Source organism: Girardinichthys multiradiatus, chromosome 17 (assembly GCF_021462225.1).
Source record: "Girardinichthys multiradiatus isolate DD_20200921_A chromosome 17, DD_fGirMul_XY1, whole genome shotgun sequence".
Lineage (NCBI taxonomy): Eukaryota > Metazoa > Chordata > Actinopteri > Cyprinodontiformes > Goodeidae > Girardinichthys > Girardinichthys multiradiatus.
The window spans coordinates 5,792,065-5,819,394 of NC_061809.1; the positions used below are offsets into that span (position 1 = coordinate 5,792,065).

Here is a 27,330-nt window from a genome sequence, read left to right on the forward strand (position 1 = left end):
CTCTGCGGGTCTCTCACTAATTAGTTTTAATGTCTGCTCTCTCTTTGCAGGGAATACAAGTATGGACTAATGCTAGAGAATGTTTTCTTAAGATGTAGAGCTGAAGCCATATAGAGATATTTTTACCCGTGATGATACCACAATGCAAAGCTACCCAATATTGGTACCACCTGTGGAACGGTAGGAGCTAACGTGTACTAAGCAAGGCAAGTTTATTTATATAGCACATTTCAGTAGCAAGACAATCCCAAGTACTGTACATGACAAAAGGAAAAAGAGACATAATAGGAAAAGTATATTACAGTGGCATAAGCATAATTAAATAATTAACGAACACAAATAATTTAAAGAGAATGAATATTAATAACTAAATTAAGCTCCTGCAGGAATATTTGAAAATTTAATCCAACCACTAATGCATGCAATGCTCCTGGGCCCATATTTTCTCAGCATAAAATCAAACATTTCTCCCTGGGAGGTAGACAATTTCCTGGAACCCTGTGCCTGTCCCATTTCACTGGAACTGCAAAGAAACTTCTTATTCATGTGGTTAAAAGGTGAGAAATGGACCATACAAAAGCCTAATGTTTAAAGTTTTCCCATTTTTAAAAATTGCATGCTAAAGATTTTTTACACCTGGTTGGATCTATAATAATAAACAAAGTGAGAGAATTAGCTGGTGAGGCTGAAACTACTGCAAACTAATGCAAACTTTGACACTGAAGTTCCCAAAAATAACTGATTAGTGCCCTGTTGCTTTAAAAACCACTCCACTCGGCCCACTTTGCGACCATTTCCTTTACTGTTTTTTCCAATTTTCCGCTGAGTAGGGACTGCATGTGACGTCAACAGCCTGCCGTTCACTGATTGGCCATGGGACCAGGAGAAATGAAAAGGTTGTGCAGGGAAAAATTACTAAAAGTCAAGAGCAAATACAACAATATTTAGGACCACAATGGTCAGAGTGGGTCAAATCAAAACATAGTTTTACTATTTACAAATTGTAAATCATGCCTGAAGGCTGAAAGAAAAGAAAAAGGACACATCAGCTTTCTTTATTGACAGTCCTAAAGCGAACCACCGTCTGCAGTAGGAGGGAGCAGGCAGAGAGCAGCTGCCCTTAATCAGACTGGCTGCATTAGATTAAAAGGGAGGAAGACCCCGCTGAATCCGCAGAGCATGAATATCCAATATCCAACCTTAAATGAACTTTTGCGCCTTAAGTCCTTGTTGTCATTATTGCCATGGATGAGACTAAAACTTCCTCATAAAGCCCAAAATTATAACTTCTTCAGGTAGACTTTGGAGATTCACCAGTCCAGACAGCAGCGTCTTTCCTATCCACTTCTCCTGCCACACCCCCTCACATCAAAACCCATGAGCCTTATTTTATACATACATGTTTACATACATTAGAGATTCTTGCATATACAATAAAGCAAACATTAATTGTATTTTGTTTATGTTTTGTTTTCTATTTATTCATTTATTACTTTTATCTTTTTCACACAGATTACTTTAATGTAACAATGTCAACATCGGTATCACTGACGGCTGGATGCGTGGCTTCAAGTTCAATTCAATTCAGTTTTATTTATATAACGCCAATTCACAACACATGTCGTCTCAAAGCACGTCACAAAGGGTTTGGAATGGAATAGGTCATAAGTCATAGCTCCAGCCGTCAGTGGGTCAGTGGAAACACTAGAGGTACCATGCAGAGTAAAGAGAGACCGCCGCCTAAAAAGAGCCAGTGGAAAAGGAGTATATATTGCCTAAATTATTTGCTTATCTGACTTGTATGAACTTAAGTGACATCCCATTCTTAATCCCAAGGGTTCAATATGACGTTGTTCCACCCTTTCCACTCTTCTAGGAAGGATGTCCACAAGGTTTAGTAGCATGTTAATGGGAATTTGACCATTCCTACAGAAGTACATTTGTAAGGTCATAGACGTTGGACGAGAAAGCCTGGTTTTCAGTATTTGTTCTAATACATAGAAAAGGTGTTCTACCAGGTTGAGGTCAGAACTCAAGTGCAAGAATTCATGGATATGCAGGCCAATCAAGCTCATCCACACCACATTATCTCATCCATGTTTTTATGGACCTTGCTTTGTTCACTGGCGCAGTCATGTTGGAAGAGGAAGGGGCCATTTCCAAACTGTTCTTACAAAGTTGGGAGCATGGAATTGTCAAAAATGTCTTGGTATGCTGAAGCATTAAAGTTGTTTTCGCTAGAACTAAGGGGCTGAGCGTAACCCTTTTAAAACAGCTCCACATCATAATCCTTCCACCAAACTTTCCACTTGGCACAGTGCAGTCAGGTAAGTAACGTTTTCCTGGCAACTGCCAAACCCAGACTGGTCCATTTGGTTGCCAGACAGAAGATGTATAAATCTTTACTCCAGAGGACATGTCTCCACTGCTCTATAGTCCTGGGATGTATTGCTCTATGCCCCTGCACCCGACACTTTGCATTGCACTTGGTAAATTAGGGTTAGGATACAGCAGCGATTGGCTGCTCAGATACAGCCAGCAACCTCTGCACACTATGCGTGTCAGCATCCGTTGCCCCTGCTCCATCAGTTTACATGGCCTACCACATCTTGGCTAAGTGGCTGTCATTTCTAATCGTATCCACTTTCTTTTATTATCACTGACAGTTGTCAGTAGAATATTTAGAAGTGAAGAGGCTTCACAACTAGACTTGTTTCACAAGTGACATCCTATCACAGTATCACGCTGGAATTCTCAGAGCTCCTGAGATTGACCCATTCTTTCATAAATCTTTGTAGAAACAGTCTGCATGCCTATGTGCTTGATTTTACACATCTGTGGCCATGGAAGTGACTGGAACACATTATAATTATTTAGGTGGGTGAGCTTACACTATACCTTTGGCAATATAGTGTAAGAAATGTCAAAACCTACGTGGTGTCTTTATTTCTAGTGAGCAGTCATTCTAATATTGGTGGTAAAATGGCTTAGATGAAATAAATGTCAAGGACTCCACAGTAACTGAGCCTCTGTTGACACAGAATTGGGGAGGTTGTCCCACCTTTTCTACAACTCTGACCCACCTTGGGAACATCTGCAGCAGGTCCACGAACATAAATCCAAAATGGATCCAAAATAGACTGAAGGGAATAAGTTAAACCTTCTCAATATAAATCCAATATAATGAACTGATAGTGATAAAAAGGAAAAGCAGATACCAGGTGAAATCAGGATAAAAGCGGCTATGAGAAACTAGAACCAGGTGTGCAAGGGTGCAAGTCCAGGGTGTATTTCAGTCTTTGCATGCTTAAGTTCACCTCATCTTTAGGTTTATTAGATACATTGCTATGACACCATTTGTTTGTATTTTTGTTTAATCATTATGACTTTCAATAAATAAATGTTAAGTTTATCTGAAAATTGTAAATCTCATTTACTAAAATCCTACAGATGGAGGGTAAGACAAAAAAGGTAATTGCTAAAGAATCTGGGTGTTTACACAGTGCTGTGTCCATGTTTATTAACGGAAAGTTAAGTGGAAGGAAATAATGTGGTAGAAAAAGATGCAAGGGTTGGAGTTTGAGATTCAAGAGCCACCATGCACATATATATTCAGGACATGCAGTACAACTGGTCACATTCTTTTCAGATGAAAGTAAAATTAGAATTACATTTGTAAACCAATGTCCCAGAGTCTGGAGGAAGAGTGAAGGGGCAAAGAATCCATGATGTTTGAGGTTCAGTGAAAAGTTTCCACAGTCTGTGATAATTTGGAGAACCATGTCATCTGCGGCTGTTGGTGAGTTATCCAAAGTCAGAGCAGGCGCCTACCAAGACCTTTAGAGAACTTCAAGCTTCATGGAGATGATCTGACTTTCCAGCAGGGCTTGGTACCAGCTCCCACTGCCAAAAGTACCATTGCCTGCTTTAATCACCATATTAACACCAGCAAACTGGCCTGATGTTAACCCCAAACAGAACCTAAGGACTGTTCTCCAGTTTAAGAATAGATACATCAGATTCAGCAATACAGATGGGCTGAAGGCCATTATTAAAGCACCTTCACTTCATGAAAACCACAGGCTGATCGCCTCCATGTCACCCTGCACTAATGCAGTAATTCATACAAAAAGAGCCCCATACCAGCACTTGGATGTACTTTTTGGTGGGCACACAGTTCTGTTTTCCAAATCCTTTGTTGTTGGTTTTATGTCAGTCAGTCAGTCATTTTCTACCGCTTATTCCATAGTGGGTCACGGGGGAGCTGGTGCCTATCTCCAGCAGTCTATGGGCGAGAGGCAGGGTACACCCTGGACAGATCACCAGTCCATCACAGGGCAACACACAAACAGCCATGCACACACTAATTCATACACCTAAGGTCAATTTAGAGTGACCAATTAACCTAACAGGCATGTCTTTGGACTGTGGGAGGAAGCCAGAGTACCTGGTGAGAACCCACGCATGCACAGGGAGAACATGCAAACTCCATGCAGAAAGACCCCAGGCTGGGAATTGAACCCAGGACCTTCTTGCTGCAAGGCAACAGTGCTACCAACTGCACCACCGTGCAGCCCAGGTTTTATGTAATATTTTAATTATCTGAGAACCTGAAAGTTGGTTTTGTATTAGCCGTAGGCCAGATTTTTTATAAAAAATATATTTGTTTGAAAAATATTGTTTGGAAAAAATAAGATCTGAATGCAACTTTTTAAATTAAATTGAGCTGAAATAACATAACTTTTTTGATATTTCCATTTATTGAGATGCACTAGTATGATAGTTTAGTTATATGCATCTGTATATAACAGATTGTGAAGAACTCTTGAGTGTAGAATTCTGCTTACTGAATAAACAAATGTTTTGGGCCATAGGGAACATTGCTGGTTTTGGGCGTTTAAAGAAAAACTCTCCAGCTGCAAAATGAAAAGAGGTTTTATTGGAGCTTGTCAGATTTTGCTCTTGCATCCAAGTAAGTTAGATGACTGGACCGATGATTGTGTACCAAGGGTTAAAGGGAAACACCTTCCTTCCTCCTATAAATCATCCCCTTCTTTTATGCTTGAGATGAATGAAAGTGTCTGATGTTTAGGGAAATGTTTTATTATAATTATGCTGTGCACAATGTTCATTTTGTCTATTCTAAAATTATTTGATGAATTGGAGCTTTTTGCTTTGTTTTGTTTTTTACTAAAACTCTACTAAGTATGTGTGTGAGCAGAACTGTTCTGTGTTGGAGGCTTGGCAGCATTATAACTGTAATATTTAGATAGAGCTACCGTTTTGTTCTTTTGTCTGCATCACATCTCCGTTCACAGCATCTTTCTGCTTACCTACCACACATGGATGATAATGGTGTTGGACATATCTTCCTTTACTGAAGGTTTCCCACAATGCACTGCTTTCACACAAAAGTGAAAAGACAAAGAAACAGATGTGTGTTGCTCTGTGCCACCACCACCCCACCAAACCACCCTAATTATTTCATCTGCTATTATGTGGGAACAGAACAGCAACAGAATATAAAAATACAACAGAACAATATAATACATTAGTTTTAAACTGCCATAATGTGTCCAGATGGCAAATGTGCTTTGTTATATTAGCACTATAAGAAATGTCTGCAATAATGCTCAAACTAAAATCAGTGTTACTACAATACAATACAAAGGATCAAATGGTAATGTACACAATAATGTTCACAAAAAGTGTTGTAAAAATATAAAGTAAGAAATTTAACCAATCAACAGAGAAAGAAAACTGCCTGCATTGGACAGATCACTGATGTTTTTTTTTTCACTGTAAACAAAGCTGAGCTCATTATCACAGGACCTTCTATGAAGAGAGAGAACTTTCTGCTTCTCCTGTTTCTTCTGAGCTGACATTCCTGATTATTGATTTGGATTGCTGGTCTTCCCTAAGCATGGTTTCCAACTCTCTCACTTGTAGTGAGACTCAAGCTCTTCTTCTATTTCTCACGCTCAGTAAATCTATCTCCAAATAAAAAACGTGCCAGCACTTAAGGCAAAACACGTATACAGGACAGTGAGAAACATTTTGCTAGACGGCATATAACTCTGTGGTCTTTTTCTAGCTACTTATTCACTTCCAAACCGCTAGGTGGTGACAAAGCTTATTCAAGGTGGTTACCGACGAAAAAGAAAAACTGAAAAAGAACTTTTCTTTCGGGTCTCCGGCAGCTGCTTACACATGAATTGACACTGTCTCAGTAATGTCAACGAAGCCAGAAGATATGAAAGATGCCCCGGATGAGGGGTTCGGAGCCTTCGTGGTGCTGCACGGTGGGGCCCTGCAATCCTCAGGGGTCCCTCAGGTCTACTGGAGGAGCCTCTATCTCAAGCTCACTAACGAGGTGTGCACTGAGCATTCTCACATGGTGCTCACCGAGGAGCAGCTGTATGACCTGTCATATTAGTTCACATTCTGCTGTTGTATGAACAGGTTGCATTAAAATGAATCTTTGTCTCCGAATCTGTCATGTGTAATCAGTACTGTGGGTTTGAGCCGGACACTGCCACCAAAGGAGATATATTGGCTTTTCACAAACATCTGAGTCGATCCCTTGGATATTTTCTATCCAAGAGAGAATCTCGTTCTGTTGTGTCTATGTCCAAGAAAAGCAGTAAACCCCAGTGCTCTGGTAATCCAACAGGATTCGCTGTGTTCTCTTGTTCTCGCTGTAGCTTTATGATGCTGGGGAGGTTTTTGGAATAATGCAGCTCCAGCGGGAGGAAGAGGAAGAACGCGGGGAAGATGAGGAGAGGAAAAATGACACTCCTGGAGTGATGATCGGTTGTAAAGTGGTTGTTACCCGGGAAAGCGGACTGCGAGTCTCAGATCCAACCAGGTGAAGACTGGAAAGGCTGAAATCTTTGCAAGCTCATGGATGCTGTGTTGTCAGTGAGCAAGAATTTACACTCACTGGCCGCTTTACTAGGGACACAGGTTCAGTTGGTCAATGACACAAATAGCCAGTTGTATGGTAGAAACTCTGAGTGAGGAAGAAAGGGACATTAAAAGCGAGTAACAGCTCCATTCAAATTGTATTCTGAAAATATTTGTGTACAGGATCAAAATGTTCTTGATTTGACTGCAAGCTTATTGGTTCATGATGTACTCTTATTCTTTAGAAGGTAAATTGGAGATTATCAAGATATTAGCTTCTTTAAAAATATCTAAAATGAGTTTTTACAACAAGTTTTTCTTCTATAATCTTGCAGCATTTTTCTGGTTGATCATGCTTGGACGTACCGTGTGGAGCATGCTAGGCAGCAGCTGGAGCAGATTCCTGGACTTTTGCCCAGGATGGCCTCCCTCATGGGGGTTGACTTCCATGGTGAGGTCCCTACTCCAGACATAGTGGAGTTAATATTGGAGCGCATGTGGAACTACAATCAGACTTATCAGCTGTCCCAGGGGGTATGTCTGAGAACATTCTCCCCAACCCTCCATCATGATTATTCTTTTAAACTGTGCTCATTGTTTTGCTTTCCCTATATGTTACAGAAATAACATGTTGTGTGTTCTTATTTGTTGATGAATTGTTGCACATTGCTCTCCATCACTCTAGGAGGTTTTATAAAGCCATCGTGCAGAAGGAAGTCCTCCCCACAACATGATGCAGTTACTATCATGTTTCTCTGACATCATCTGAATCTATATTCTGAGATTTTCATGTAGCTCATTCTCAGTCAACCTGTGTTTCAGTCCCGTTTTCTGTTGTGTGCATGTTTGTCAGTCAGCAGAGGAAAAGGTTCCTGTGTGGTATATCATGGATGAGTTTGGCTCCCAAGTGCAACACTCAGACCATCCCAGCTGCTGTATGGCCCCCTTCTTTTACATCCAGGGTCAGCTGGCCTACACTCTGCTCTGGCCTCTGCGAGATCTGCAAGAAGGAGGTAAGAGCAGACCCTGATCCAAAGACAAACTCCGGCAACACTGTTGCCTTCCTTCTGTAGCTTCACACATCAGTGACAATGTTTACCAAGCATCCTGGTGCTTTTTAGTAATAAATTGAGAGTCCAACTAAACAATTATTCCCTTCTCTTTGTTAGTGCTGGGGTTTTGTTGCAGTAGGTTTATGTGGAAAATGTTAATGAAACTTCAAAGTTTTTCATCCCTGATAACTGTTGTTCAACCACACTTTAGAGCTCTCCTATTACACATCTCTAAGTCCAGTTTTTAGCTTGTTGATGAATACTCAGGGCAGTTTTCTGAGGCGAAAGAGTTTCTCCCCTAACCTCCAGAGCATCATTGATACTGAAAGTGTTTGTACCGTCATTTGGTCATTACATGATACTTTCAGAACCCTTGTCAGCTCTCAGATTGTGTATGCAAGGTCATGGCACCGGTGCACATAGTACAAAAACATGATCATTTCTGTAAGTTTCAGCTGATGCTTATTGTTGGATATATTTGATGCAGAGTGACTGATGCCTATTAAACTGACTTTGTCTTCAAAAACACATTTCACCAGCTTGATTCTAAAATCTAGAAAGCAGGTGCTTCAAAGCTATAACAATGCAGGTCCACTCCAAGTGAGAGTTTTGGACACCAGGAGCTTTCAGCAGGAGATTGGGGTTGCAAGAATTTAAACACAGGTACTGCAGAGCAGAAATCTTTGTGTTGGATCAACAGGAGAAATTCATACAGAGACAGGACTTCACCCAGCTCTTCTAATGGATTAAGTACTTATGATTGACAAGTGTGCAATAAAAAAAAAAAGATGGAACATTTGCAGATAATTTATTTGTTTGAGGAACTGTTTGAGATTTTATTGCCTTTTACTGTCAGGTATATTTTACTGTGATTCTGTCACTTTAAATCTGAGAGAAATTAGTTTGAACTAATAAAAATGTTTGTTTACTATTGCACGATTTCACAAGCAAGCATGTCTAACTTCACTAACGTTTGCACAGATGAAGTAACCCACGATTACGCATATGGGGAAACCAACCCACTGCTGAGGCGATGCCGATTATTACCCTGGATAAATGATGATCTGGAAGAAGTGAGCAGTGACATCACAGAGCCAACAGACTCGTACTATGAGGTGAGGAGAATCCCTTTGGATACTCAACCACAAAAATAGAACCTGTTGAAGCAAATGTTTCAGGACAAAGTAAGTTAAAGCGTTTCATATGATCTTAAGCTCTTTTAGCCGCAGGTGAACAACAAGACATAACATATTCCACCAACTATTACAAAAACTAAGTATACCCTTACTGATTCCATAGACATGTAGCTGCTAATCAGATTCTTCAAATAAGAACTACAGGAAGTGTGATTACCTCTATACAAGTAGACATTTTCAGTGTGCTGATCTGGAGCATATAGGTGTGTGTTAACACAATGGCAAGGAGGAAACACATCAGCTATGATTGCTGAAAGGCAGATCATCAAGCGGGAAATGGCAATACGAGGATCATCAGAAGAATGCCAGAAAAACCAGAGCTTCATCTCAGACTGAATGGGATTCAGTTGATTATAAGTCACATGACTCGAGTCCACACCTCTGCGTAGCAGAACATTTTTGTGTTCAAAATGTTTTGGTCTGATATATTATTTAAATTTTGTTGAAAAACTAAATTTCATTAGCTGTAAACCAGAATCATCTAAATTAATAGAAATAAACACTTAAATTCTATCACTCTATAAGCAATGAATCAATGAGTTTCACTTTTTGAATTGAATCCTAATTTATTGAGCTGCAGCTGTAAAATATTCCCAGGTCTCTAAAGTCCTCTGGGTTATTATTTCCAGGCCATTGCACGAGAGAACAAGGAACAGCTTCCTGTGGAAGTCCAACCTCCCATCGTTGCTAAAGACAAAATCCTCAAGTAAGTCTGACCTCAGCACAGCAACACCACACTGAAAGTTAGAAACACAAACAGGCAGGTGTGCTGAAGCCTTGGTATCACAGCAGATACCAAGGCTTCAGCAGCAGATCCTTTAAGCTCATCTGCTTTTGATTTCAGAGTCTTCACTGAAATGTCCCAAGTAAGAAAAAACCTGACACATCCTTGTTTCCTTCTGACGGAAGAAGAGGAGGAGGCTGATATCATTTGGAGTTATGATCACATCAAGGACTTCAGGTTAGCACCATATACCACACATTCTGATCAGAACTACGGAATCATCACTCATGGAGGATGAGAATAAAATCACATTAAATTCAAGCAGAGTGAAAATGTAAAATCAGATTGCAATTTACAGATACACCTCAATAAATTAGAATATGCGTTTCACTGGGGCTCTTTTATTAGGATTTTGAAAAAAAACAACCTTTAAGCCGGTATTAAACCATCTTTTCATCAAGCCCACATTCCTAAAATGTTTTATTGGCTCGGTGTAATTTTATAATCTTAAATGTTTTCATTAGATGTAAGCAGAAAATCTTGATAATAATAACAGAAATAAAGGCTTGGAAACATCCCTCTGTGTATAAGTCATTTATACAGTGGGGAGAACAAGTATTTGATAAACTGCAGATTTTGCAGGTTTTCCCACTTACAAAGCATGTAGACGTCTTGAATTTTTATCATAGGTACTCTTCAACTGTGAGTGATAAAATCTAAACTAAAAATCCAGAACATCACATTGTATGATTTTTAAGTAATTAATTTGCATTTTATTGCATGAAATAAGTATTTGATCACCTAACAACCAGTAAGAATTCACAGGCCTGTTAGTTCTTCTTTAAGAAGCCCTCCTGTTATCCACTCATTACCTGCACCTGTTTGAACTTGTTATCTGCATAAAACACACCTGTCCACACACCTAGTGAAACAAACTCCAACCTCTCCACAATGGCCAAGACCAGAGAGCTGTGTAAGGACATCAGGGATAAAATAGTAGACCTGCACAAGACTGGGATGGACTACAGGAAAATAGCCAAGCATCTTTTTGAGAAGGCAACAACTGTTGGAGCAATTATAAGAAAATGGAAGAAGTGTAAGATAACGATGAATTTTCTCTTGGTCTGGGGCTCCATGCAAGATCTCACCTCGGATGGACATCAGTGATCATGAGGAAGGTGAGGGATCAGCCCAGAACTACACAGCAGGACCTAGACAATGACCTGTAGAGAGCTGGGACCACAGTCTCAAAGAAGACCATTAGTAACACACTACGCCGCCATGGATTAAAATCCTGCAGAGCAGGCAGGGTCCCCCTGCTCAAGCCAGCGCATGTCCAGGCCCATCTGAATTCTGCCAGTGACCGTCTGGATGATCCAGAGGAGGAACGGGAGAAGGTCAGGTGGTCTGATGAGGCAAAAATAGAGCTTTTTCTAAACTCCACTTGCTGTGTTTGGAGGAAGGAGAAGGACAAGTACAACCCCAAGAACACCATCCCTACCGTGAAGCATGGAGGTGGAAACATTCTTTGGGGATGCTTTTCTGCCAAGGGGACAGGACGACTGCACTGTATTGAGTGGAGGATGGAATGGGGCCATGTATCAGAAGATCTTAGCCACCAACCTCCTTCCCTCAGTAAGGGCATTGAAGATGGGTCGTGGCTGGATCTACCAGCGTGACAACGATCTAAATCACACAGCCAGGGCAACTAAGGAGTGTCTCCGTAAGAAGCATCTCAGGGTCCTGGAGTGACCTGGCCAGTCTCCAGACCTGAAACCAATTAAAAATATTTGGAGGGAGCTTTAAGTCAGTGTTGCCCAGCAACAGCCCTGAAACCTGAAGGATGTGGAGAAGATCTGTATGGAGGAGTGGTCCTGCTGCAGCGTGTGCAAACCTCATCTAGAACTACGGGAAACGTCTGATATATGTAATTGCAAACAAAGGTTTCTCTACCAAATATTGTTTTTCTGATATATCGAATACTTATGTCATGCAATAAAATGCTAATTAATTATTTAAAAATCATACACTACAAATTTTCAGAATTATTGTTTTAGATTCCCTCACTCACAGTTGAAGAGTACCTATGATAAAAATTAAAGACTTCCACATGCTTTCCTAGCGGGAAAACCTGCAAAATCTGCAGTGTATCAAATACTTGTTCTCCCCACTGTATGATATGTTTTACTTAGTTGAGTAGTTACTGAAATAAACATTATTTTCAATAATATTCTCATATCTTGAAATTTCCAATAATAACCATCTGGACAAGTTTAAAAATAAACCTGTATTTAGGAATTCTTTTAGGTTAATAAGCTTTTACAGCTGCCAACAGGAAACCAGAAACAAGCTATCTGTTGAGCCACAAGCATTCTTAAAGTCATTCAAGAACAACACGGACTGAGGACAAAAATGTGGCCTAATATTAGAAAATAGTATCAGCTTGGTCTAAAATTTGAAGCAAGTAAAAAAAAAAAAAAAGGTTATTAAACAAAATACACCAGTAGACAAAGGAAGATAAACTTTAAAAATTGAAAGCATATCACTTTGAGATGTTTCAGTATGGATAAAGCTTTTCTCTTTTCTATTTCACTTATTTAAAAGCTCTGACATCCGCCCTCAGCAAACTGATCACACTGATGAAATCTAGGTGTGAAAGCAATGTTTCCCATTGACCGTCAGGTACTGCTGTTTGCATCAGCTTAGCAGTCTGAACACACGCATTGTGGAACACACAGGGTGACAATATTATCTAAACTTGTTTCAGTTTAAAAAATCCACTTTATGAACATTATTGTTGAAATCAGGCACTGCTTCTGGATAATTAAAATAATTTAAGTCATCAGAAGGAATCTTTGAAAAATTTTACTTGTTTTAAGTCAGTTCTGTTTGTTCATTTGGTGCCAGTTCACAACAAATGTCTCAAAAAATACATTCAATTATTATACAGACATATACCGTTAATTCAATTGGGGTTATGAAACAATGCAGTCAAATTCAGTTTATGATTCAAATTGGTTAAAAGGTTTTCTATCTAAAGTGTTTGAATCAATGTATGTCCGCGTGTGAATGTGTGCATGAATGGTTGGATGACTGAATGTAGTGTGAAGCGCTTTGGGGTCTCTGGGGACTTGATAAAGTACCCAGAGACCCCAGCAGATTGCATTGAGTCTGAACATGACGTCCAGGCTAGCCATTAAGCTTTGACTTGATGTTGAGAGACAGCATCATGCTGAAGAGGAAAATATAAGATATCCAGAAAGCTAAAACCAGACCAGAATATGCACATACATTTTTGGAGGCAGGTGCTTAAGCCAAAAAAAGGGCATACATTGCCAAATTTATTTATAAAATCAAAATAAACAAACTGGATATTTTTATGCTTTTATAGCCTCCATTTTCTTGGAATTATGTTGCAAAATTTGTAAATGAAATAAATCAATGTTTTGCTATGCATCATAATCAAAAGAGACAAAAGAAAACATGTACAGTACAGTATTTGTTTTCTGGCAGTTGAAACATTTCACTAATAACTAATAAACCATCATCATAACCAAAATCAATATAATTCACCACACTTTTATGTGGCTCAACTTAAGACCTGCCTTTCATTTCAAATCACAAACCTACTTTAGGTAGTTAATGTTAGCTTTGGCTCTATTATTATGCTAATAAAATCAAATATCCGCTAAGCAACATTTTCCTATTTATCATTTTTTGTTTGCTGCTTTCTATCATAGAACATTTTATTCAGCCTCCGGCATGTATTAGCCTATAATGTTAACTACCTAGCAAAATGAATCCTCAACTGTTGGAGTAGAAATGCGTGCATGAAAAGAGCTCCTTGAGTTAGTGACTTTTACCTACACAGAACAGAGTTTGGCCAGCATGCTTTAATTATACAATATACTGTATGTTTGTTTTTTATTATCAACACCTTATTGTGAGAGTTAGGCTAGTAGACATTCAGAAAAAGGATTGTGGTCATGCTTTTTCTATTCTTCTTCAGACTTTACCATGAAAGTAATAAAGTGAAATGAGTGAAATGGTTTAATTTGTCTGTTTGGTTGGATATCTCCCTCTCTGTCTCTTCATTAAACCTGGCAAACATCAGTCAACAGCTGGATTTTATGAGTACAAAAGGCAATGCGTTACGCAGTTATGCATGGATGCTGATTGGAAGAAAATGCACGCGTTTTCAGCAGATGTGGTGCCAAAATGCCCCACTCTCCGGCCCTTTCTCTAAAGAAATTTGGGTCAGAAGCCACGTAATGTTTTCAGCTGCGCTATAATGTTAAGCATAACATCGCAAACGCGGTCGTGAAAATTGAGCTTTGCGCAGGCGGACATGTCCAGCGGATGTCCGCTTTGAGTCCGCGACTATTTTTTGCCCTTAAGTGTAGGAGGAGAAGGGAGAGGCAAGGCGGGGAGTTGTGCTTGTGTGATTGAGAATTGATTTGAGGGGGCCAGGCATTTGTTAGAGGGGCCATTGCCCTCTCTTCCCCCTGCGTCAAGCCGGCGTCGGTTGAGACACTGGAGGGAAGTGGAGGGAAGAATTCACCCAGCCATGTAACGTAGCTGGAATCATTAGCCAAACAACTTTCAGTCTCTCAGTTATTCTCCTATGAACAGGAGGGAGGTTAGGAAAAAGCAAGAGGAAAAAAAATAAGATAGGAAGTAGGAAAGACAAAAGGAGGAAAAGGGCGAGAAGAAAAAAGGAAAGGAATGAAATAGGCTAGTTCCATTAACGACTGCAACACATGGTGGAAACTAGAGACGTTAGATGCTGTATATTTCACAGTATCTAATCTCTGTCCAGGCCCATTCACTGGCGTATGGCCCTGGATGGTCTGTCCTAGTGGTGTCTGACATGTGTTAGGTGGTTCTATGTGGGCCAGCTGGGGTGGTAAGGTCAGTGTGGCTGTCTTTGGGCCATCAGGCAGGGTGGGGGTTGGGGGGTTTGTGAAAGTTTTGGGCCCATCAGACGGCCCTCTCACTAAACACCAAAACTCTAAATTATAAGGGAGATGGGAAGATGGGCTGGAGGTGCAGCCGAGATGAGCGCATCACTGTGGCCTACCACTCCAGTTCCTGCCTTACTACTCATTTTTAATTGCATTAAGTAGACACTGGGCAGGGCAGGGGAAGCAGAGAGGAGAGACACTGCTATCTGGATGGTAAGGCTCCAAAGTTTGCTTGAAGAAGTTAAAATCTTGGGCTTTATGAGGAAGTTTTTGTCTCAGCCATAACAATAATGAGGACAAGGACTTTAAAGCGCAAAACCACAGACTTTTGACTGCTCTGAAGTTGGGTTGGATATTGGATATTCGTGCTCTGTGGATTCACTGGGGTTTTCCTCATGTTTGACCCGATGCAGGCAGTCTGATTACGGGCAGCTGCTCTCTGCATACTCCCTCCTGCAGACCCTGATTTGCTTAAGGACCGCCAATACATTTCTCAACCAAACATGCTGTTTCATGACTGTATTGTTTTGTGTGTTTTGGGGAAATTAACAGCTGATTTTATCTGTGATCAGCTGATTTGAGTATTAAATTCAGAGCGGCAACACCCATGAACATTTGAAAGTGTTAATTTCGGTGGCCAAATAAAGGACTATTCTTCAACCAAGATCCAAAGTTAAGTACAGTCTGTTATACGTGTACCCGGTGACTGTAACCCGGTCGGAATTAAGAATAGCTGCCTTAAACCTTTCTTCCTGAGGTTCTGCAGAATAAGAATCTTAGCCAGAGATTCCCCCAGAAGAGAAGACAAAGCATTTTTTCCAACTGCCTAAAGAAGACTGCATCGTAGCCACAGCTCTACACACCTGAAGTATGCCGTCCAAGCAGAAGCTTTTCCCTTCCCAAGCTGCTGCTTAGAGCAGCTGCCACACAACTCATTGTCTCCTTTTGACCTCTTGTCTTTAAGAACAGTTCATGTAAGAGATGTTGCCTGGGCAAATAAAAATTGTTTAGGATTAAACAATCTAAATATTGTTTATTTCATTGTGTTTTGCTTGTTTGTAGTGCTTAACTATTCAAGTGTCAACAGGCTACCTGCTAAGCTACCTCTAACAACCATTGAGCCTGAGCCGTTGTAGATGCTGATGGCTGTGGGCAGAAAGGATCTCCTGTAGCGGTCTGTCTTACAGCACATTGGAAGATGCTTCTGACTGAAGACACTCTGTTGTTGTAATCACTGGTTTAAACAAGAATTGGTCGTAATGTCACGGGACCTATTAATATTTGCATTAAGTTGCACGTAGACCTTAAAGAGTTGCTAATTAAGCTATTTACGTTGCGTTTACTGCTGAACCACTAATCTGAATGTGACATCACTGCGCCAACTGTCTGTTCGTTCACCACTTGGTGAGAGGCTGCAAATATTCCTCGCTGCCATCTCAATCATCCATCATGCCATTAAAAAATTTTGCACAGTGGTATCTAGCAAACAACATTAAAAATCAATTATCCAAAAGGTTGTTGATTTCCAATTCTGCAAATAATACTTTCAAAATATTATTTCATCAAAATAATATTTTATTCACCTATTTGATTTGCATTGTGAATTGGTTGTTGAACACATACAAATTGTTGTTTATATTTAGTTTTAAAGCCTCATTCCAAATTGGTCAAGACATACCTTGGTTCTTAAACATATCCACAATCAGCTGTGATATACTGCATCATTTTATTGGTTATGGTTTATTTCTTTATTCCCTTTTTGTAGTTATTAGTTTTCCTCATTCTTCTTATTTTTACTTAGTAGTGTAGTTGAGTGTTACTATTCTAGTAAAAGAGTTTAACTGAAGTAATTTAATTTAAATTAAACTTTTTTGTTAATAAATTCTCATGTTTTGGATAGAAGTTGTGTCTTTATTCTGTATATGTGTGCATGGCTTGCTGTTAGAGAACGCCAGAGCTCGAATCTCCTTTTTCATCTATTGTCCTATAATACCGTGGCTATATGGCCGGTATTCATAGGACAATACAATCAAGTGATGTGCTGATTTGTTAGTGGGACTTAACATTTTATATTCTAAGTTTATGAATAATTTGATAAATTGTTAGTCATTAATTAGAATCACTGATAGTTGTCAGTAGCCAAACCAAACCTATTGCTGCACAACAGCTATGTGGCTGAGAAATTAGGTCTAGGTTGTATAACAAATGTTTAAGATGACATCAGACACAACCTAAAAGACAGCAGCAGAAATCAGAAGAAAGCAGCCTAATTATTGTCCTTGTTATAGTCAAGATAAACACTGGGCACAGTTCATCATTAGACCTGGTTTTCCGTTCTGGTTAGTCCTGGAGCATCCAACTGTCTCCTGATGTTTTCTATCCCGTTTTCTCCTTTTTTAAGTTCATCAGACAAACTGAATCAAGTTTGAAATGAGCTAACTGACATTTCCTCCAGTATGACTCAGTGAGATTTCATGTTGTCTAAATTCTGCCTTATAATCACTCAAAACGTTTTTTCTTTATGCACTGATGTAAGATCTCTAAATCTGAACACTCTAATTGTTGTCGGGTTGTCGCCATGATGCTGCTAACCTGAAACAGCCTGTGCTCAGTTTTCTGGCTTGATGGGGTTAAGAGCAGTGAGCGATGTGGTTAGGTGTCATGGAAAATTAAGCCTTCAGCGAATTATATACAGAGGGGAAAAGATTTCTATAGAAATTAATATATAGATATATATACTGGTGAAAGTGATTTCTATATCTCAAGTGTCATAAATCTGAGGGGGTCTTTTTGTCAGTGTTTCCGTGGGATCCTGTTCACGGTTTGGGGTGCAGAATGCAACATAACTTTCAGTTGTCTGGACGTTTTCTTCCTCTATCTATTATGCACATCCATACTTCCTCCTCTTAAGCCTATTAGGAATTCTCATTTACTATAGGCATAACTAGTTTTTATAGTCCACTATCTTATCTCCTGAAAAGAATATTCTGTCAGGATAGTTACTCATCAGCAGGGCATGAAGTGCAAATGGGTAGGATTTAGAAAGCACAGTCACAGCAGAATAAAATCCCTTGAGCCCTGTTTTTAACAAAAAGTCTCCTTCTCAGAAAAAAAAACATCTGTTTGATGTGCTTCACATATCAGGTTGAGTTTTGGTTTGTCAAGAATTTCTTCGTCTCTGGTAGAAAATTGAGTGAAGAGCAGCCCCACGTCATGCTGAACCAGTTCCCTTGTGAAAGCATAGTGACTGTGAAGGACTGTCTGGCTGCTGTGGCTCGCAGGGTTAAAGGTGGTCCGAGCCCTGATTGGCTTCCAGAGACCTTCAACCTGCAGACGGAGCTCCCACAGTTCATCAAACATTTTCGTCTGAGACAACACAGGTTGGATCTTGTATTTTAATAATCAATTACTGGATTTTATTTTATAAATCTAAAATCGATGTTGCTTCTTTAGTCTGGTCAGTCAGTATAAAGTTAAAAATCTTGAACAATCATCACAATGTGCTGCTTAACGTTTTTCTTCTCCTGTTGTTATTATATGCTGAGACAGATTGCTTTAAATGACTCTATGTAATGAATGCATGTATTCCAGGGGAGAAGATAACCACTGGATCTGTAAGCCATGGAATTTGGCCCGTGGACTGGACACACACATCACCAATAATCTGAACTACATAATCAGACAGAGAGAGAGCACACCAAAGGTACCAGCACACACACACTTACGGCATCTCATCAGTCTATGAAGTCCACATGGAAAGAAGGACCAAAAACAAAATCAGGCTTTTCCTTTCAACATGAACACCAGACTGTCCAAATTTAATATCTGATCTTCAATAGTTACCTGGAGTCTTTAAGTTAGATGTGACTTTGACATAATTTGGAATATGTAGCTGTTATTCCACCTAAGATAACACATTATATATAGCCTGCTTGGCTCACATCCAAACTGTCCACACACTTTTGGGATTCATTCTACCCTGACTTGTAAAGGTTCTCCACTCTCCTGATCAGGAATAGGCTGTTCACCCTCTAAATAGGAGGTGTAAGCCTCCGTAGTTCAGTCCCTGAAAATTAGAATGCAGAGGAGAAGGACCCCAGCACGGACAGCCTTAGATTTAGAAGGAGGAGGAGGAGGAGGAGGCTGCAAGTCACTGACTGGATGCAATCTGCTGGGTTTCCTTAAATAGAAAAATGATTTCATACTTTTCTTAGATAGAAAAACTTTTTATCCAATTTGAATAAAAAGCTAACTCCGACTGCTCTGTTCAATGGTTAGGATTAATTGGAATGTATGTACCTGACTGTTGTGAAGTGCCTTGAGACAACATGTGTTGTGAATTGGCGCTATATAAATAAAACTGAATTGAATTGAATTGAATTTGGAAAGAAAAGTATGAAATCATTTTTTCAGTTTTTAATGAAGCACTAGTGTCTCAATTATTTGTTCAACAACGGCTTTAAAATAAGTCTAACTGAAGCAGTTTTTAATGTATACATTACTTTTTTAAGTTAAATAGAGCTTCTATGATATTTTAATCAGACCTTTTGTTTCCTAGGGTACGAATATAACATTACACAGAGGCCCATTTCTCCTGTGTGTGCATTCTTGCTCTAAAGATAACAGAAGCTACCTTTTCTTAGAGGTTTCAGAGTCCACAGAAAGTCACTGGGAGGACACTTCCAGTTTAAAATGTAAAAGCTGTCCGTGCCCACAGAGCTGACAGCCTCAGGGCCTCTCTCTCTGTGTGTGTGTGTATGTGTGTTCTTGTACTTGTTGCTGAGTGAGAACCATTTTTCGTATTTTTATCACAAACTGAGGACATTTTAACAAAGTGAGGACATTTTCCTGGTCCTCACTTTTTCAAATTCCGTTCTTGGGACAGGGGTTAGGTTTAGGACTAGGGTATGAATTGAGTTATTGTTAGGGTTAGGGTGAGTTATTAACTGGTTAGGGTTAGGGTTAGTGTTAGGGTCAGGGTTAGGCACTAAAAATCAAGGAAAATGAATGGAAGTCAATGGAAGTAACCGAAAAGTCCTCATAAAGATAGTAAAACACGGATGTGTGTGTGTGTTCCTCAGGTGGTGTGTAAGTACCTTGAGGATCCAGTGCTGTTCAGCAGAGAGGAGGTGGGAATGGTGAAATTTGACATTCGCTACATGCTGATGCTGCGCTCTGTGCAGCCTCTGCGTCTCTATGTCTATGATGTATTCTGGCTGCGCTTTGCCAACAGGTGAGAAATGCTTTCCTGAGATGATGGTAAAGTTGGATCAGTCAGATTCTCTACCTTGCTGGCAGCAGAATAATCCTTGTTTCTCTTATATAGGCCGTTCTCCTTGGATCATTTTGATGATTACCAAAAGCACTTCACTGTCATGAACTATACAGAAGGAGTGCAGCTCAAACAGGTACATGCTTTTTTGTAGTCATCCTACAAGTTGGTGACTATTGATTTTTTTCTTTCTAAAGATGGGATTTCATTTGTGAAAAGCAGCAGCTCTATAGTTTTGTAGCCCAGTTGGTGTCTTTGTACAGGTGCATCTCGATAAATTAGAATACCATCAGAAGGTTTCTTTATTTTAGCAACTAAATTCAAAAACGTAAACTTTCATCTGAAAAGAGTACTTTGGACCACTCAGCCACAGTCCAGTGCTTTTTCTTCCTAGCCCAAGTAAGACACTTCTAATGTTGCCTGTGATTCAAGAGTGGTTTAACACAAGGTATGTGCAGTCCATGCCCTGTGTATGGTGTCTCTTGAAGATCTGACTCCAGCGGCGGTCCACAAATTGTAAATCTTAACCAAAACCTTGAATAGGATTAGCTTTACAATCCTGTCAAAACTGCAGTGTACTCGTTAATTGCTATTATTTTCTGTGACATTTTTTTCTTCCACTCAACCTTTGATTAATAGGCTTGGATACAGCCCCCTGTGAACACCCAACTTCTTCAGCGTAGACATATTGTGGCTTACCCTCTTTGTGGAGGTTGTTGGTGTTTTATTGGTCTGATGTAATTTTTGAATTAACTGACAAAAACAAATTTGGTTTTCTTAATTAACTGTTACCCATAATCATTAAAAAGAACAAAAGTAAGTGCTGACTCTGTATGCAATGAATCTACATGAGTTTAACATTTTTAATTGAATTATTAAATCAGCTGAACTTTTTGATGATATTCTAAACTACTGATATGCACCTCTAAATGAATTTCTGTTTTTAATTATTGCAGGTACACTATAATGAGTTCATCCCCATGTTTGGGAAGCAGTACCCTCAATATCCATGGAAAGATGTGGAAGTAAGTCAATTTCTTTTTTAAAAAACAAAATATTCAACTTAAATAAATTTGGTTTAATTTATTCAGTAGTACATTTCAGGACACCAAATTTACATTCATGCATTAACTTTTTACAATATGATGAGAATATGCCATCCCATCATTTTAGTTCATGTGAAATCATGGAATGACCTATTCTCTGAAAGGAGTGAAGAGATAGTTGAGGAGTCTTTTTTTTTAATGTATGTATGGATGGATGGATGGATTTTACAACAATAAAACCACTTAGTAAAAGGTCGGTGTAGACTTTTTTATAAGATTGTAGACATTTGAGATTAAACAAGGTTTAAATCAGTTTGGAGTTGTTTTGATAGTTAGACAGTCCAGTGTACCAGATGTACTGGTATGCACTGTAAAAACACAGCTGCAGTGTCTTGGACTAGATGAATGCTGCAGGCAGCTGCAGTTGGACTTTAGCTGAATTTTCTCCAGCACCAGTGATGTTTAGGTTCAGCTTGACCTTGTATCAGGTGAGTAATTCAGTTAGGTGCAGACCACGTACCTTATTGCTGTCAAAAATGCAGACATAAAGTTCTGGTTCGGTCCGACTTTTCTTTCTCCACTGCAGCTGCATGAGAAACCTAAATGTTCCAAAATAGCGGAGTTTAGTGATACCTGGGAGTTCTGTTTTGTTTTGGTGTCACTTTTTAAAGTTGCGCTACAGAACATTGCATTGTGCACTTAGTTTCACACAGAAACATTCTGCATGAGGTCAGGTAGAAAACAACACCATATTTGTGTGGTACATGTGCGTATCAAGCTGATAGGGCTGTACCAGATATTTTCGGCATTAAATGAGCATTTTTGTGGTAAAAATTGTATTTAACTAAAAAAGAGATTGTTGATTTTTTCTCAGTCGGCTTTTTATTATTGACCTTGCAAGGGAGAACAGTTTTCAGCAACAGACATGTAAACAAGCAGTGTTTCGTATCTGTTCTGTCTACACTAAGGAAAGGCACTCTCTTATAACAGCATTCCAAGGTAACTGTCAAGAGTTAGACACACTGATAAACTCAGAGAAGGTATGAATGAAGACACAAGCGAGTCAAAGTTATCTTTGGCTGGCCAGGGAGAGACAGTCCATTCTCTCAGAGGAGCTGCTGCCTGAACAAAGCCTTTTATTAAAGAAAGGAAAAAAACACTCATGTTACAGCATCGTGGGTGTGGCTACACACAGTTTCACAAATACAAGTCCTACTGATTAAAACTGGTCCTTGTCCAAATACTGATACAGCACACATGTCCACATCTGGCACTCTAGGACACGAAGATTGGCTGGGGTTCGAACAGCCCTCTTCCCATAACTCCCCCGCATGCACACAAGTTCCTGCTCAGTCTGCATAGCAACCCTAAGACAAGATGACAATTCTGTTAACAGTTCATAAAACACTCAAGATAAATGTGAAAAGTATTCAAACCACTTCTATCAAAGTTCACCAAACTAAATAAATGAAAATGCCTTTTAATGGTAAATCATAAGGATAAAGAACCTTTTTAAACTAAGCAACGATAATTTATGATAATTTTAAAATCTTCCAACAGTAACTCAGATGAAGCCTGGACCCCCTCAGGTGGGGCAGAGGTGAGAACTGTTGTAATTCTTCTCTAGTCTGTTGGCTACTCTGAACCAAGGGTCTTCCTTTATATTTCACAGGCCCAGAACCATCTGCAAGACTAAACAGAGGCATTTGTCCTGAACATAAGTTAATCCAGCAGGGGGGGAACGGGGATGCGAATACTTTTGTCGGGTCAGAGTATCAGATCACAAAGGGACTTTCTAAATTTTCCTCAGCAGTTACACCCGTGCTAAAAACTAGTTTTCAAGCTAACATATAGGAGAGCAGTGATTAGTCTTGACCTGTGAAAAAGAGACCTGAACAGAAGGACAACCAGTAGTTAAAGTCCTAATCAGCCATAGGGTAGGAGTGAGTAAACACTCATGAAGACTGTAGAGAAGTTAGACCTCTAAAATTCTGGAAGCACCTGGCCAGCTGTTTTAGTGCATTATTGCATAACATGTTGTTCTCTAATGAGGTGATTAGCCACCATTAGCTCAGTGATGTTGCATCATCAGGGAATGACTACACAAGGCTGGAGTACCTCAAATGGAGTGTCTTGCCCTTTTTCAAGACTTGATTCCCAGAAAAACTGTTTAAAACATTTTCCTTACATTTCACCCTTAATCTAATATCTCCGACTTTTTGTTCAGTGTATTTCTCTGTATGAACTGAGCATGTTTGTCTTGCTATGTGTCTTGAGATGACATTTGTTGTAAAAAGGAGTTCCCTCAGATCCCTTTGAGAACCTGAGATGGTCTTCACACATAGACACTGTTCGAAAGAAGGCCCAGCAGACACTGTACTTCCTGAGGCAACTCAAGAAGTACCACCTTCCACAGGAGCTGCTGGTCATCTTCTACACTGCCATCATTTAGTCTGTCTGCCACAGAGACAGTTTCTTCCACCAGACTGTTTCTCTGTTGAACATTCAATAGAGTACAAAACAACAGCATACAGATGTTGCAAATGCACCTTTTATTTATATATTTGTATATTGTATATATGTATATTCTGTAATGCAAAAACAAAACCAGAGAGCAAGTGTACCGGAGTCAAATTCCTTGTTTGTATGTACGAACTTGGCAATAAAGCTGATTCTGATTCTCAGATACGTGTGTAAACGAGAGAAAATGGTGACTTTGATCCAAAATGGCCAACTTCCTGTTAGGGTATGGTTCCAAGAAACTTTTGTGTAGACCCTGATAAGTTTTATATGTGTTCTGAATTTCATAATCCCTGGTCCCTGGCTTGGGGCTGGTTGTTTTAGTGCCTCTAGGGGGCGCTGTGAATGAATTAGGCCACGCCCACTAAATTAATTATCTTTTGGGGGCTAGACTAATATCAAACATATTAAATTTGATGTAGATCAGATGAAGAATGTAGAAGTAGAGAAAAATGTAAGGACATGGCATGACAATGGACTGACCCGCGACGCCACACCCTTCAAACAAACCTCAGTACTGGAGACCAACATTGCCCATCTTGTTATCTGTCACTGGGGACAGTTTCGTGTTGATTACATGAATATGGTAAAAGTAAAACATTACACTTCCAGTTCTCAGGGGACAGGGCTTCAATTATGTCACCATTTGACCATTGATTATTGTTCAGGACCAGATGTGGATCAGTCTGAGAAGGGTTCATGTCTCTGTGACTTTCCTTGTAGGAGCTATAACAATTTTGTTTTTCTTGACAAGGAGTCAATTTTTGAGGTCTGACCCCACCCCCTGAACATGCTCAAAAACTCATGATTTTGTTAACTTTTAATCCCCCATGCATTAAGGTAATACTGACCAAATTTGAAGCCGATTGCTCAAAAAATAATAAAGATTTGCATTACAATAGGGCTTCGCAGCGCTTCGATGCCCGGACCTTATTAAGTGTAAAATGTCTGATTTCTTACCATGAGACATTTTTCATGTAACTGCATGTGGATGTGTCTGGTTAGATGAGCCACTGCATGAAAGCAAAGTCACAACATTCCAGTTTCCATTAAATTTAATTTCTTTCATTAAAAAGGAAGAAATTGCTCTTCTTCATCATAATCCAAATTTGTTTATTCAGTCATTAACCAACAAATCATGATTAATACAAAGCCTCCAATTAATTAAAGTATTTTTTAATTTAGCCCCACCAAAAAAAAAAATACTTGAATTTTACTTAAAAACCTGCAGTTGGTGTGAATCTTAATCTAACAGTATTTGGACTATTCGGAATCAGACTAATAATAACAGAACCTAAACTGGGCACATTAATTTTCTCTGTAGTTTGCTGAGATAATTTTGAAAAGGAAGAGAATAGTATAAGTTTATCACCTGTTTCAAACCAACATACTTGGACATAAATGTGACTTTGCTGGCCTGTCACTGGTCTCATGGGTTCATATTATAGCTGTTACAACATATGCTCCTTTAGAGCTTTAACAGTACAACATTTTTTTATTCAGCATTCTTATTCAGCATTCTTAAAATAAGAAAACCTTACAACCATACTCCTAATAATCATGCAGTGTGTCCTAGTCCTGGGGAATATGAACCACATGTAACATGTTCAGGCTTGCTAATTGCTATTCTTATGAAGACCTTCCTGTTTCCATTTGGTTATCTCTTAGGCAAGCTTTTTTAAAGCTTTCAAGGAACTCTTCCAAGCCGCTTCATCTCGACCAGCTCCGTATGGTATCTGTCCCTATCCGTTATCCCGGGCCATATATGCTGTAGACCTCATGCTAAAGTGGTGTCCAGGGAAAAATGGTAATCTTTCCTTTTGATGTTTCAATTGTACAATAAACAATTATTGTGATGTTTGAGACTATTATGGGATACTCCTGCTGTAAGATGTTTGTGCTTGATCTGCAACAAAATTGAGGTAGGTATCAGTGCAAACATCCTACTTCTAGGCACAGTGGCGGAGGGATGATGAGACAGCCTGGGTCTACTCTCCTTTTAGTCATTCTTGACCTAAATAGATTGATAACAGGAAACTGTTCCACAGCCCTGTATTATATGATAGTCATCTGTGCAAAACTATTTAATCTTGTAGCTGGGAAAAAGCCTGTGGAGTACCACTCTGTTTTATGAACTGTCCTTTACAGCTTGCTCATTAAAATATCAGAAATGTAATATAGTCTCTTATACACTGAGGCACCTTGATGACAAGTGATCTTACACCTTCATATTTGCCTGTTGCAGAGGTATCTAAGGATAAAAGTTGTTAGAAACTGTGTTTAAATTGAACCGTATTTCTCCATTTCTTTTTTCCAACAGCTAAGCTCACCCGTTACTAACCTTTGCTTTATTGTTTTGCGGTTTTATTTTGACCATTTTTCTGTATTAGTTGTAATAAAAATATATGTGTTCTTCTTCGGTCAGGTGAGCGGATCATGCAGCCTCAGATCCTGGAGTTGAACTTTAGCCCAGATTGTGCCCGGGCTTGCCTCTATCATCCTGACTTCTACAACCACATGTTTCAGACACTGTTCCTAGATCAGCCTGAGGACTGCCCTGTCACACAGATAGTATGAACAATGTTTCACCAAAGAAGACTCTTTATTGTTGAAGCTTTTATAAGCACCTGCTTTTTCAGTATTTTACCTGGTTGGCTATCAACATTGCAATGTTATTTGTCTATCAGTCATAAGGCTTCCTGAGAAAGTGGAGGTCTGCATGTTGTTTTGTTTGCAAAATTTAAAATCTTACTCGGGTAGATAAGTGACACACATGTACCAACTGGACGGACTAAAACCAAAATAAATTGGAACCATATTTTGAAAATCTGTTTCAACACATGCTCTTTTCTCACACATCGCCACTCCCTGTCAGTGTTTCGGTTTTTAATCCGTTCTCCATCTCTGTTGGCGATGGCCAATGTCACCCTTACTGGTCATAACTATTATTGTTTGTGCTGGAGCCGCTATCTGAGGGCCAAGGCCAGGCTGCCATATTGTTCCAAACTGAAATCCCTTGGTAACTTATGCATTCTAAAATTATGAATGCACGTGCATGTTTGAGAACCTGAACTCGTTGGTTATTTTAACTTTCATTTGTCTGTAGTTTAACAAAGTCAATGACAAATGAACACATTTTCCAGTTCAGAACTGATATGATACTTTTAGTACTAGTGCTCTGTGTGATGGTATGGGTCGTATCCAGTTGTATTTGTAGGGAATAGATTATTCATTACAAACTGTGGATCACTAATTTGTAGCAATTGATAATTTAGTTAAATGTATGTATAGAAATCATCACCAGTCCCATTAAACCAAATGAAGTTTGATATCTATCAGAGAGCCTTCACTGCACACATATATTGTTAGAATCAAAGTATTGACACTTCAGATGGAAGTAGAATTACATTAGATGTAGTCACTGACAATGCAAAACATTGTGGCTAAATGGTAAGTTAGGACATCAACCTGAATACACCATTCCTACAGTGAAACACTGTGGTGGCAGCATCATGATCTGGGGATGGTTTTCTTCAGCAGGGACAGGGAAGCTGATAAGAGTTGATGGGAAGATGGATGGAGCTAAATCCAAAACAATTAATGGAGAAAAAAAAACTGTTGGAAGCTGCAAAAGACTTGATACTGGTTTT

General features: G+C 39.4%; 2 protein-coding genes across 4 annotated transcripts in view; both read left to right on the forward strand.

The window, feature by feature from the left end:
- The window catches only part of LOC124883359 (sorting nexin-4-like), a 60,602-nt gene extending 57,190 nt beyond the window's left edge, over window positions 1-3,412 (forward strand). The window contains exon 14 of the mRNA XM_047390458.1: window positions 51-3,412. Coding sequence (XP_047246414.1) covers window positions 51-98 — 48 coding nt within the window. The 3' untranslated portion in view covers window positions 99-3,412. The remainder of the gene's footprint in view (window positions 1-50) is intronic.
- A 2,246-nt stretch (window positions 3,413-5,658) lies between these two features.
- Window positions 5,659-26,507, forward strand: ttll12 (tubulin tyrosine ligase-like family, member 12). 3 transcript variants are annotated; one of them, XM_047390117.1, is made up of 14 exons: window positions 5,659-6,373; window positions 6,705-6,868; window positions 7,242-7,440; window positions 7,760-7,919; window positions 8,940-9,073; window positions 9,784-9,860; window positions 9,999-10,115; window positions 18,124-18,222; window positions 18,434-18,545; window positions 19,924-20,075; window positions 20,169-20,250; window positions 21,071-21,139; window positions 25,349-25,487; window positions 26,106-26,507. In XM_047390117.1, exons 1-14 carry the CDS (start codon window positions 6,233-6,235, stop codon window positions 26,255-26,257), a joined length of 1,797 nt encoding a protein of 598 aa, XP_047246073.1. In that variant the 5' UTR covers window positions 5,659-6,232; the 3' UTR covers window positions 26,258-26,507. The 3 variants fall into 3 exon arrangements, with proteins under 3 accessions (XP_047246073.1, XP_047246074.1, XP_047246072.1); XM_047390116.1 differs by having other exon boundaries at window positions 5,722-6,373; window positions 18,028-18,222; XM_047390118.1 differs by lacking the exon at window positions 6,705-6,868 and having other exon boundaries at window positions 5,663-6,373; window positions 18,028-18,222.
- The last annotated feature ends 823 nt before the right edge of the window (window positions 26,508-27,330 follow it).

What these genes read in the sequence shown, in the direction of transcription:
- ttll12 (XM_047390116.1), top strand. Translation starts at nt 6,233, where the DNA reads ATGTCAACGAAGCCAGAAGATATGAAAGATGCCCCGGATGAGGGGTTC. An exon ending in ATCTCAAGCTCACTAACGAG is followed by an intron (nt 6,374 to 6,704) that starts GTGTGCACTGAG and finishes TTCTCGCTGTAG; the next exon opens with CTTTATGATGCTGGGGAGGT. An exon ending in GTGGTGTCCAGGGAAAAATG is followed by an intron (nt 25,488 to 26,105) that starts GTAATCTTTCCT and finishes TTCTTCGGTCAG; the next exon opens with GTGAGCGGATCATGCAGCCT.